Consider the following 12,140-nt stretch of genomic DNA (forward strand, 5'->3'; position numbering starts at 1 on the left):
CAACCAACCGCGGGTGGTAAACATAGTATTCAATCTGCGGTTCACTGAATCCATGGATGTGGAACCCGTGGATAAGGGTTGGTTGCACTGTAACCTGGGAAATCCCACCCTAAGTCATAAGGACGACAAGTGCCTTAAACCCAAGATGAGTCCAAACCAGCAGGATCCCAACGGGCTGTATGGGTGCTCTTCACCTGGTCCCCACGCAAGTCACTGCCGTCAGCCTCACAGGAGAGGGGCTGTTGGGTGAAACGGTTCTAAGCCAGGCTCCCGAATCCTCATTCTTAGGCACGTTGCCTCTAAAAGTATCTGCTGTGTCACAACAAAAAACTACTGTCCTCTCCTCTGTGGAGCTTGGCTTGAAAAGAGAGAACAATCATGGCTTACGCCAAAACCTTCTTTTCCCCTGACACCCTCGGATGCTGTGTGTGTGTGTCTAGGAGACACATACACGTAACGGACATCTCTTTCCATCAAATTCCTTTCCTCCCCATTTACCACCAAACAGACTTCAGGACAAGGAAAATTATCAAGGTACAGAAGGGCACTGCAAATGACCAAGGAGCCAGTTCTCCAAGGAGACGTGACAATCCTTAACTTGTACGCAACTAATAACACAGTGTCAAACACAAAAGGCACAAACTGTTAGGCCTTTGAGGAGAAAAAGATGCATCTGCTGCTACGGCTGGAGATGTCAATGCCACCCCTGTCTCAGGAACTGACAGACCCAGCAGGCGGAGGACCAGTCGGTAAGGGAGGATTGGCCTGGGCAGCACTGATTACGCCTCTACCTTCCGCTGCGTAGCTCAGTGGTTTTGGAGGTGGAATACGCATGATCAGTGGAACAGGTTTACAATTCAGATGCCTGACTCTCGTCCACAGCGATACCTCCCCTGACCTCAGAGATGTGTGCTGATCTGACTCTCCCTTACTTCAGAAAAACCTCCTCTGACCTCACGGAGATCTCCCTTGACTTCAGAGACCTCCCCTACATACACACACGATGCCACGTGGCCTGCTCCTCAGTCCTGTACTTGCTCCTTCAAGATTCCCATGTTTCAGGGGGCCTGTCTCATCCAGCAACATATCCTGGGCACCCAGAGTGACACCCAGTCCTCCGACTTTCTCAGAGCTGCTGATGGGGCAAAAAACGCTTAATGCCAGGCTGCAGGAATCCTGACACAGCTGCCCGTGTGCACCTCTGAGAGGCATCTCCAATCACTGGGCATCTGAGCACGTCCTGCACACACACCTCGACTGGTGACAGACCAGACCAATGCCAGCGCAGAGAAGGAAAGTGCAAGTCTATTGTGCCGACCTGAGAGTTTGACGATGATGTGACTAGGGTGGAAAAAGCATATAACTGCCCTCCACGTGCTGAGAACATCTGTGTTTGCCTTAAAACAAAGACAGACGGAGGGATCCCTTGCAGCTCGGGGTCCCAGCAGGGGCACTGACACCTACCTGCTACCCCAACTCAAGGTGAGGAGAGAACCACTTTCTTTAAGTCTTTTTTTTTTTTTTAATGGCACTGTAGCTTTAAAAAGACTGCTTCTGTGAACTTGCTACACTTTTATGTTCCAGGTAAGCAAACTGCAAGAGTCTCAGGACCCGTGTTCTCCTCCAGGGAGTTACTTTACAAAAGTCACAGCATGTGAAATGAATCTTTAGAAACCAGCGATTTCAGATACGCCAAATCACGCTCAGGTCAGTGAGGCAGCCCAAAGAACTTAAAAACGCGAACACACATTAAGTATGGGAAACATTAGTTCATTGGAAAAGGATTTTATTTCACCATAAAAATGCAAACTGGAATAAACACCATCTCTCCTAAGGCGGACGATAACAGCTATTTTTAAGTATTTCTGAGCTTCACTCAGAGAAGCCAACGATTATAAAATTTAACATGTTTGCAGCATTAAATCTGAAACGCTCCAAGTAAAAATAATTTAGCAAAACGGTTTCTTAAAAAAACCACACAGGCTAACCTTGACTAGGAACCAAAACTAATTTTAATCAACCTTTTTTTTTACGCTGAATTACTTGAATTTGTAGAAAAGTGAGCTTCTGGGACCCTCCGTACCACTTCCGCACCTGCCCACACCTAAAAAGACGGCACGTCTGAGTTTCCGCGTTGCAGAACGTACAGCTTCCCCGCCGATGACTTAAATGCACCAGAGCCGTTTTCCTTTGGCATCCCACCCAAACTTTGTTCCCAGTCTGTTAAACTTACAAAAGAGGGAAGAAACCAAAAAACAAAAAAACACCCGCAGGGCGAGGCTTCCTCTTTTCCATGCCCCATGGGGCTGTGGCCGCCACACCGGACAGTCCATCCCCGTGACGCGACAGGCAGCTCCCGTGAAGTGACTATGAGAGGCGTCTCCGAGCAGGTGCAGGGATTCGGCGCTGCCAGCCTGTGTGCCCAGGGTGGGGTGGTCTGCAATTCTCACGGCTGGCGGCCTACGTGTTCCTCCTGATTCAGAGAGGACTGCTGACGTTAAAGCTATTGGATCAACAGTTTTAAGGGAAACGAAAGCTCGTCACCGGGGATGATGCCTCTGAACTAGACCCACGGCCACGAGGGAGAGGAGGCGGTGCCTTCCTCACCAGGGAGCTCCCTGGGTGTGCTGGGGGGGGTGGCGGGGTGGCGTGGGGGGCAGCGAGCAGCAGCAGGACGTGCGCCCCCCCTCCCCCCGTCCTGGTCCTCCGGGACGGCTGCTGCCTGGGCCCTCCGTGCATTACCTGTTCCAGGTGCTGCGGTGCCGGCTGGGGGAGCCCGAGCGCGACCTCTCGCTGCGTCGGTGGCGGCTGCGCTTCCTGCCCGAGCTGCCCCTGCGGTCCCGGTCCCGGCTCCTCTCCCGCCGACCATGCCGGTCTCTGCTGTGGGACCTCCGCGACCGCTCGTGCTCGTGCTCGTGCTCGCGCTCGGGGCTGGCGCTGCGCCGGCGGGGGCTCCCGTCCTGGTGCGAGCGCTTCCTGTGCGACCTTCGCTCCTTGGGCAGCCTCACGTCCTCCCGGCTGCCCGCCCGCCGCGGCCGGCTGCGCTCCCGCTTGGGCCCGTCATCGCTGCCCCGGTCCCCGCTGGCCCGGCCGCGGCCCCCGCTGGGCTCACGGTTGCACTTGTCTTGCTCGGAGCGCGCGTCCTTCCTGGGCGCGCTCTGCTCGCAGGCGGCGGGCGCGGCCTTGGGCTGCTGGTTGTTGTCGGGGATGCAGGCGAGGACGCCGGGGCACCTCTTCTCGGAAGGGCCGTCGTCGGGGGCGACACGGCGAGGATCCTGCCCCTCCTTGCTCGGGGCCTCGTCCGCGGCACCGCCGTTCATGTTCTGGGTGGGACCCGCGGCCGGCGGCCGGGGCGGGTCCTCGCGCTGGGCGCCGGGCGTGGGCGTGGGCGGGGCGGCGCCCGAGCAGCCGGCCGACACGGTGTGCAGGATGTCCAGCACCGGCTGCAGCAGGTGCGCGTGCGCGGCGCCCAGACCCGCGGGCGCGCGGGCGCCGTCCGCCTTCTTGCTGAGCAGGATGCTGAGCAGACGCTCGCGCAGCTCGCGCTCCCGGCGCTGCAGGCCCAGCGCGCGCTCCTTCTCCTCCTCCACTCGCCGCAGCTCCGCCTCCTGCAGCCGCCGGCGCTCCTCCTGCTGCTGCAGCCGCAGCGTCTCCTCCCGCTGCTCCTGCTGCCGCAGCTTCACGGCCTGCGGGACAGAGGGGGCCGCGCCTGAGCTGGGCTCTGAACCCGCACGGACGCTCCGCGGCGCGCGGCTCTGCAGACGCCGGCCTGGGGGACCCGGCGGGTGGGCGGGCGGGCGGGCGGCCGGCTGGATCCCGGCCCGCCGCACCTGCCCGCGCCCGGGCGTCCTGCCCAGCCGGCGGAGGAAAGCCCTGGCAAAGCTCCTCGCCGCAGCCCCGGGGCGGGCCTTCTGCGCCTGCTGTCGGTGCGAAGGTCGCCGGCCACGGGGAACTGAGATTACGGCGCGGAGGCGCGGGGCCGGGCCTGCTCAGGGTCTTCAATATTCACCATGAAACAAGAACACGCTGCCACAGGTCTCAGCGCGCCCGCCACGCTCCTTCCCGCGGACTGATCACAACTGTAACCAGACAACAGGTTAGGGTCGCCCCGCGCCTGACTCCGCGGCCCGCCTGAGCACCAGGCGCGCCCAGCAAGGTCCGTCCACGCCCCCGGCCCGGCTCGCGGCAGTTACCGGCCTGGCCTCCAGGAGAAGCAGGTGCGGGAACCGGGAGGGCCGTCCGCACAGCGCAGCTGAGACCTGTCAGCTCTGCAGCTGCGGACCGAGGGGGCGCGGCCCGGCTCCAGGCGCCTGGCTTCCCGGGGCCACGGCGAGGACCGCGCATCTTCCGGCCTCCGCCCCGACCCCCGGCAGGCCCCGGCCCAGGGCGGCTGACCTGACGGGGCCTGAGCAGCGCGGCCCCAGTGAGCCCCGGGGGTGGGCGGGCGACCCTTGGCGGGCTCTGCCCACCCCCACTTCCCGCCACCTAACCCCCCCCCCCCCGTCAGGCCGGCCCTTGCGAGGCCTGGACGTGGGGAGGCCGACCCACAGCTCCGCAGGCTCCCTCAGCACAGGGCGCGGATGTGGAGCGCCGACCCGGGGACGCCAGAAGCGTCGTCCCGCGCAACGAGCCCCACCCGCGGGCCGGGCGCCGTGTCCCGCAGGCGCGGCAGGTGGTACCTTGGCGCGGCTCAGCAGCTCGGCGATGAGCCGGATGGACTGCAGGTTGCGCTGCGCCAGCAGCAGCTTGCGCTCCTCCAGCCGGATCTTCTCCTGCAGCTTCCGCTGCTCCTCCGCCTGCAGCCTCTCCAGCTTCCGCTGGCCGCGCCGCAGCTCGCGCTCCCGCTGCCTCTGCGCGCGCCTGCGCAGCTTCTCCTCCCGCCGCCTCTCGCGCTCCTGCTCCTCCAGCTCCTTCTGCTTCCTGCGCGAGCGAGACACGGGCTCCGTGAGGCCGCGGGCCGCATGCGCGAGAGAGCGCCATCCACAGGGCACCCGGGTGGCGGCCGTGGGGCTCGGCATCGCAGCGCTTCCTCCCCGGAGAAACCTCAGTCGCATCCGGGGACCCCGAGGAGCGCGGCGCTCAGGGGCTGCGACTTTCCGGCGTCATCCGCGGGAGAGTCTCGCTGAGTGCGACCCCAGCCCGGAATCGTGAAAAAAGGGATGGATGGCCAGGGAGGACGCAGCGGCCGCTGAGTTTTGAACAAGAGGCACCCGGATGGCGGAGGGGCGACGACGGACGGACGGGGAAAGGGCTGCAACGCAGAGCGACGAGGCCCCTCCGCTGGCCGCACGCACCCTGAACTTAGAGCCAGCGTGCTGCACCGTCCCCAGCCCCAGCGGCAGCAGAGACACCCGGCCCGGGCTTTCACACCCTGGGAACCCGCGGGCCCTGAGCGGGAGGGAATCGGCAACGTACACAGCCGCAGGAAGGTTCCGGAAGCAGCGAGCTAAGGGCAAGACCAAACACGAGAGACTGTACCGCATGGCCTTTCATAGGAAGTAGTGGAAACGACAAAGGCACGGGGACGCAAACCCGACCCGGTCTGCCTTGGGGTGTACCCCGATCAAGGGGTCCCGAGAGGACGCACTGCCTGGGGAAACCCTGCGAGATCACTGCGTACACACTCCCTGGAGACAGCGACTGTTCCATAAACACCCCCGCACCACACCCGCCAGCCTAGACCCTAACAACATCCTTCCTCGTTCGGAAATGAGGATGCCACCGAAAGCAGGATGGCTCCAGACCCCCAGGGAAGGTCTGAAGAGCTTTTGTTCGCTGAGTTGCCGGTGGGGCCGGCACAGCAGAGAGGCGAGGTCGCTGCGGGAAGGACCAGACACAGAGGAGACCCCTGAGGCCAGAAGGCGGACTGTCTGCAGGAGAGCCGACATCACTCCCAGGGTGCCAGGCCCGGAGGAGGCGGCGGGAGGACCCAAGCTCATCCGGACGCAGAGGAGGGGGCGGGCTGGGCACCGAGGCCGAGCTAACGCGGGGAAGCAGGACAGCTCGAGGGTGCCGGCGTCCAGGAGGCCACACACACCTGAAGGCCTCCCGCAGCAGGTGTCCGTCAAGAGCTGCGGGTCCTAGCTGCCTCACGGGCCTCAAGTGCCCACAGCTCTCAACTGTGGAGCTCATGGCCCACGGCGTGCCACGACCAGGAACGCGACCGCTACTGGGCAGTTGCACTCTGTTCCTATGAACACCGAAGGACCCAGAGACGCGCGCCCGTGATGCGGCACAGACGCCGAGGCTCCGCCCCACAGCCCTGGCCACCACTGCTCACCCTGGGCGCCTCCCAGGCCCACCGCTCGTGCCAGGCCAGCCCTGCCACGCTCCGTGGCCACAGCCGAGGCGCCGCCCTGGGGCTGCGAGGCCGGGTCCTCACCAGGACGTGTCCTGCTCTGTGTCCTCCAAGGCCACTCTCAGTCCCGTTTCCCCACCCGCTTTTCCTGCCATAAGGTCAAGCAAATTGCCTTTAACGAGACCTCAGAGCTGCTTTAGGAAGGCCGTGGGGAACTTCTACACCCCCCAGCTCGGGGGCTTGTGGTCACGGCCCACCTCGAAGAGGGAGGACAAGGCCCGTTTGGGACAAGGGCGGGTGGGTGGTCCGCACACCACTTGCGCTTCCCGGTTCTGCCTGAGGGGGCCGTGCTGACGCTGCGGCCCGGTTCACTGCACGATCCCAACCGTCCCCGCCAAGGGCCGCCTCCTGAGGGCAGCCACACAGCGAGCACAGCCTACACTCCCCGGACGCCCGTTCCTCTCTCTGCACCCACGGCCTTACTCCGGGGCTCCTGGCCCCCGACCAACGGCCACACCCTTGTCTGCAGCCCAGGCATCCCCGCCTCCCCGCGGGAGCCACGTGGGGCTGAGCAGAGAACAGCGGCATGGTCTGGACGCACTACCCTGGAACTGGGTTCCGGTGCAGACAAAGGAACTGCTACCCGCCGAGATATCTCCGCATCTGTGTTAGTGCTGTCGGTGAAGAAGGGAAAACAAAACAGGAACCCGACAGCCAGGGCAAGAGGTAAGTCAATTCAGGCAACAGATAAACAGACTGGTGAACAATGAACTGCCCAGATCACGCACACCTAAGACTGAACAACACTCTGCAAAACACACGACACCTTGACTGTAACACACACACACACACACACACGCTGGAAAGAAACACCAAGCGCACAGCAGCCGTGATGGACCAAGAAGAATCTTTCCTTGTTTTCTAAAATCCAGGTAGTATCGTTAGTCAGGTTGCTCTTATAACTCACAAAGCAAAAGATAAAAGGGGGAAAGGTCGTCCCCCGAGTTTGCCGTTAGACACGTGAACCTCAGTTACTTTACAGACCTAAATGAGGCGTTTTTGCAAAAACCCGCCAACGTCATCAGTTCTCTACTTCACTTAAAAGCAGCTTCAGCCTGAACGCAAAAACCTGCAAAACAGCCAAGACTCCGTGCCTGTGTCAGCAGGACCCGCGCATGGCACTCAGGGAGGCTTGGAGGGGGAAGGCCCGTCCAGGGCACTGGGCAGGGCCACGCGGGTAGGGGGCTTGGCCCCGCCGCCGCCACCGCCGCCACCGCCCGCACATGCGCACACGGGTGCGCGCACGGGGCCCAGGCGGGAGCCCCGAGCGGCCCGGGCCGCACGCACCTCTCCTCGGCCCTCTGCCTCTCCTCCGCCTCCTTCTCCCGGCGCTTCTGCTCCTCCCGCTGCTGCTCCAGCTCCTGAAGCTTCTGCCGCTCGAGCTGCCGTTTCCTGATGGAGGCGTCGCTCAAGTGTTTGGTCGAATCGAAAGAAACCTTCAGAGGGAGAACGGGGCAGGTTGGGGCGGGTCCGGCGACCGGAGAGCCTCCCTGAGGGCGACAGCCCCGCCCGCGCGAGGCCGGCTCCCCCAGACTCAGCGCAGGGAAGGGGCTCCCGGGACGCCCTCCCCTGCGTGGCCACGGGCCCCGAGCCTCACGGTCAGTGCTCAGGACCCCACTTCTCCCGAGAGGGGAAGGGGACCACGAACCACAGGGACAGCGCCGGGAGCACGAGCGTACCCGGAGGCCCGACGCCCTGCCCCGGTACCGGCGGGAAACGCGCCCCTCTCCCCTCCTGCCACAGGGCCCCGGGGCCCCGAGGCCGGCTGCCGCGCCTCCCCCGCCCAGGCGGCACGGGGCACAGTGCGCGGCCGTAAAAGAACCGTCGCCTCGTTTCAAGGGACGTTTGGGGGCCCGGCTGGAGCTCCTCCCAGGGCGACCGTCACCCTGGCAGCCACGGGAGGACGTTCGGCTCCCTCGCGCGCCCTGAAGACGCAGGCTCTGTGAGAGAAGCACGGGGCCGCCTGCTCCCCTGCCCGCGGCTGCCGTCCTGCAGGTCGCGGCCTGCCGCGGGGACCTTCTCCACGGGGCCCTGCCCGCGCTGCAGGGGCCCCTCCCTCACCTTGATGTTGCAGGCCACGGCCTTGCCGTCCTCGCCCTTGTACATGAGCTTCATGCCGCGCAGGGCGCTCATGGCCTGGATGAAGCCCGCGTACTCGCGGTACTGCACGTAGGCCTCGAAGTTCAGGTGGCCCCCGAAGCTGAAGGTGTGGAAGTTGCGGCCCGTCATCTCCTCGCGGTAGGGGTCCAGCATGGGGATGTCCACGTTGCGGATCTCCCCAAAGCGCTCAAACACCCGGACCAGCACCTCCTCGCTGGGCTTCTCGGAGCCCGACTCCTTCAGGGCGAACCACTTGCAGGGCAGCCCCTCCAGGTGGATGGTGTCGGGCCGCTCGCCAGGCAGCGTCTCGTTCATGTCCTTGGCGTCCCGGAAGAAGGAGTCCCAGTCGTGGCGGGTGGGGAAGTCGATCTTGAACTCGGCGGCGCGCACCTTGAGGATGTCGGAGAAGCCGCTGAGCTTGATGGTCTTGCCGTCCAGGCAGGCCAGGAAGGCCCTGACCAGGCTCTTGTTCTCCACCTCGCCCTCGAAGCGGATAAAGTCCATGGTGCTCTTGGAGATGCGCAGCGCGGAGAACTGGTGGTCGCGCACCATGCCCTTCAGGCGCTCCATCACCTCCCAGTTGGAGATGGACTTGCCCGGCTGCTTCAGCTGCGGGAGCGCCACGCTGATGGTCATTTTCGTGATGGGCTTCAGGTACAGGCCGTAGGGAGGGCACAGCTCCACCGCCTCGGACGTGTCGTGCACGATGGTAGCCGCAGCCATAGCCGGGACCTCGGGCCTGAAAAACACGCGTGCGCGACGGGTCAGGGCCGGGCACCGGGCCGAGGTGTCCCAGGCTGGCCGGTGCCGCGGGCCCGGAGCAGGGAGGCAAGTCTGCTCGCTCTCTGTACGTCAGGCACACGGGCCTCTACAGAGGGAAAGGCCCTCACCCGAGACGTTGGTGCTTTTAATGAGATTACACTAAAGCAGGGGAGAAAACGGGCCGACAAAACGTTTAGGCACAGCTGGCAGCCCGACTCCTCCAGCAGCGCTGACCTGCCCCCAGTACCCAGAGGCAGCTCTCCCGGGGCCAGGGCAGTGGGAGCCCAGCTCGGCGGGGTCGGTCGCTGCGCTCAGCGAACACGGGGCAGGCCGGCTCCACCCGCCACCTCCACCAGAGGGTGCACACACCTCACGGGGGAGGGAAGGGACGGCCCAGGACAGGCATCTGGGAGGGTCTGTGGAGGAGGTGGCCCTGTGTTTCCACGGAAGAAAGAGGAAAGAAGTTTCAGGCTGAAAAAAACAGCCAAGGGCCATCGACTTCAACTTCCCCACTGTGGGCAGAGGCACCCTCTCTGTTCCCAGATAAAGCATAAAAAGTGACCTTTCGGAAACCGGGGGAGGGGAGGGAGCCCCTCCTACCCTCCTCCCCCAGCTCTTCCCACCTGCTGGGAGACGTGCCTGCTTCCAGAAAGCCTGACCCACGGACACCAAGCCCTACAGGTGGCGGCCTCAGCCGGTCTGCCCGCCCACCCGCTAGCTCTCGGAGCTCCCGCCCCAGATCCAGGAGGAACCCCAGGGGTGCGGGCGTCCCAGCTGGAGGAAAGCCACGTGGCAGGGTCAGGGGCACTGCAGAGGAGCTCTGGCCTGGTTTGAGACCTGTGACTCCCCGCTCCACAGGACCCCAAAGGCCGCAGGGAGGGCCCGAACCAGAGCCCCGGACACCCTACCCCCTCCCCCGCCTGCCTGCCGGGAGCCCTGGTACTCCCAGCTTCCCTGTTGCTTGGCTTCTCCTGCATCCTGGGCGCGACCCCCAGCCCCTTCGCTGCCCGGATACCCCCAGCTAACCCTACGCGGTGCCCAGTACCTCCAGCCCCTCTAACTGTCCCCCCCGCCCCTCAGTTCCCGCCTTCCCTGTCCCGGGCCGCTGCCTGTAACCCCCGCCAACCCCATTAACCTCGGAACCCCCAGCTCCCGGCCCCCCCAGCTCCCGGCCCCGCCTCCTTCCCTCTCTGTCACCGGCCCTGCCCTCACCCCCCGCACCGCCCCTCCCCGGTACCAGTGGCCTCCTGGGAACCCCCGTCTCCCCGGACGCCTTTGGCTCTTCTCCCAGCCCCCAGTGTCCTCGGCCCCAAGATCCCCGCAGACCTCGACCCCTGCTACCTCGTCACCCCAGGTCCCCCTCCCCCGGCTCCTCACAGACCTAGGCCCTCGATTCCCAGACTGCAGGTCCCCAGGCCTACGACCCCCGCCCCCAGGCCGCCCGCAGACTCCCGACCTCTGGGTCCTCCGCCCCTGGGTCCCTGTTCCCGAGAGCCCCGCAGACCCCGGCCCTCTGATACCACGGCCACTGGGTCCCCGCTCCCAGACCCCCGCCCGGCTCGCGGGCGGAGGCGGCTGCGGGCGGCGCTCACCGGAGCGGGGTTCCGCCTGCGTCCCAGGCCGCCGCCGCCCTGGCCCCAGCTCTCCGCGGGCCCCCGACGACCCTGGCAGGCGCGGCCTCCCCGCCCGGCGTCGCGACCGTCCACCGGAGGCAACCCCAACGCGACCCGCCGCCACCGCCGCCGCCGCCGCCGCCCGCCCCTGTGACGCATATCCGCTTCCGGCGCCGGGGCCCGCGGAAGCGGCCGCGCGGCGGCTCCCTGTTTCTCCTCCAGGCCCTGGTCCCGCCCTCAGAGGCGGGACTTCCGGAGACGACGGGGTGGTGCAGGCCGGGGCCTCCCCTCCCCCCCCCGGGCTTTGCACTGCTCATGCGCGAGCCCACCCCGCCCCCAGGCCGCTACCTGTGTTCAGGTCCAGGCGGAGGCCACACTTGAGGCAGGAGTGTGAGGCCACCTGCCTTAGGACCGGGACCAGGTGTTCGGGCCTAAATTTCTATTATAATTATGCATCGCACATAATATGTAATATAATTTCGTTACCTAATTACATATTGATTATTTTATTTACTATAGGAATTGATTCGTTGCATAACGTTATTATATTATAAGGTAATTACATCTACATATGTAATACAATGTTAGTGTAAACATATAGTATTTTTACATTTTGAATGTTTTACATTTTAACATTTATTTTTCTATAATATTTATTTTTAATATCTGAAAATGACACAAATTACATATCGATTATTTTTACTTACTTGACATATACTTTATGTATTTTATCATTTTAAGGTGAAGCCTAATAATATCTAAAATTTAAATGTAAATAAGTAATAATATGCTTTAGGTGTTATATGCAACGTATTTCATATGTAATGAACTTTTGCATAACTACATGTTACATATATTTTATGCATAATAATATACATATAATTTTATGATATAAATTAACAAATGACAATTTATTAAGCTCCCACTTTGTGCCAGGCGCTGCACAAGGCATGTGATTCTGATGCCCCAAATATGTCACAAGTCCCCACATTGAAAATCCAGGGTTGGGGGCTTCCCTGATGGTGCAGTGGTTAAGAATCCGCCTGTCTAATGCAAGGGAAACGGGTTCGAGTCCTGGCCTGGGAAGATCCCACATGCGGCAGAGCAACTAAGCCCTGCGCCACAGCTACTGAGCCTGCGCATTAGAGCCCATGAGCCGCAATCACTGAGCCCGCGTGCTACAGCTACTGAAGTCCGTGCGCCTAGAGCCAGTGCACAGCAACGAAGACCCAACACAGCCAAAAATAAAAATAATAAGTTTATTAAAAAATAAACAACCCAGGGTCGGAGAACAAGAGCACAGACCC

The 12,140-nt window shown here is 62.6% G+C and overlaps 1 protein-coding gene across 3 annotated transcripts; it reads right to left on the reverse strand.

The window, feature by feature from the left end:
* Positions 1–1,750: 1,750 nt before the first annotated feature.
* On the reverse strand, positions 1,751–11,054 carry AKAP17A (A-kinase anchoring protein 17A). 3 transcript variants are annotated; one of them, XM_060002838.1, is made up of 6 exons: positions 10,813–11,054; positions 8,420–9,197; positions 7,646–7,794; positions 4,680–4,920; positions 2,743–3,686; positions 1,751–2,473 (listed from the first exon to the last, which is right to left on the reverse strand). In XM_060002838.1, the coding sequence occupies exons 2-6, from the start codon at positions 9,179–9,181 to the stop codon at positions 2,461–2,463; spliced, it is 2,109 nt and encodes a 702-aa protein (XP_059858821.1). In that variant the 5' UTR covers positions 9,182–9,197; positions 10,813–11,054; the 3' UTR covers positions 1,751–2,460. The 3 variants fall into 3 exon arrangements, with proteins under 3 accessions (XP_059858821.1, XP_059858820.1, XP_059858822.1); XM_060002837.1 differs by having other exon boundaries at positions 1,752–2,503; positions 10,813–11,053; XM_060002839.1 differs by lacking the exon at positions 1,751–2,473 and having other exon boundaries at positions 2,739–3,686.
* Between the last annotated feature and the right edge of the window lie 1,086 nt (positions 11,055–12,140).

Source organism: Delphinus delphis, chromosome X (genome assembly GCF_949987515.2).
Source record: "Delphinus delphis chromosome X, mDelDel1.2, whole genome shotgun sequence".
In the NCBI taxonomy this organism is placed as follows: Eukaryota; Metazoa; Chordata; class Mammalia; order Artiodactyla; family Delphinidae; genus Delphinus; species Delphinus delphis.

Coding starts and splice junctions, on each gene's coding strand:
- AKAP17A (XM_060002837.1), bottom strand. CDS start 9,181: ATGGCTGCGGCTACCATCGTGCACGACACGTCCGAGGCGGTGGAGCTG. Junction 4,921..7,645: donor AGGCAGAGGGCCGAGGAGAG/GTGCGTGCGGCC, acceptor TCGCTCGCGCAG/GAAGCAGAAGGAGCTGGAGG. Junction 2,504..2,742: donor CACCGCAGCACCTGGAACAG/GTAATGCACGGA, acceptor TTGATCCAATAG/CTTTAACGTCAGCAGTCCTC.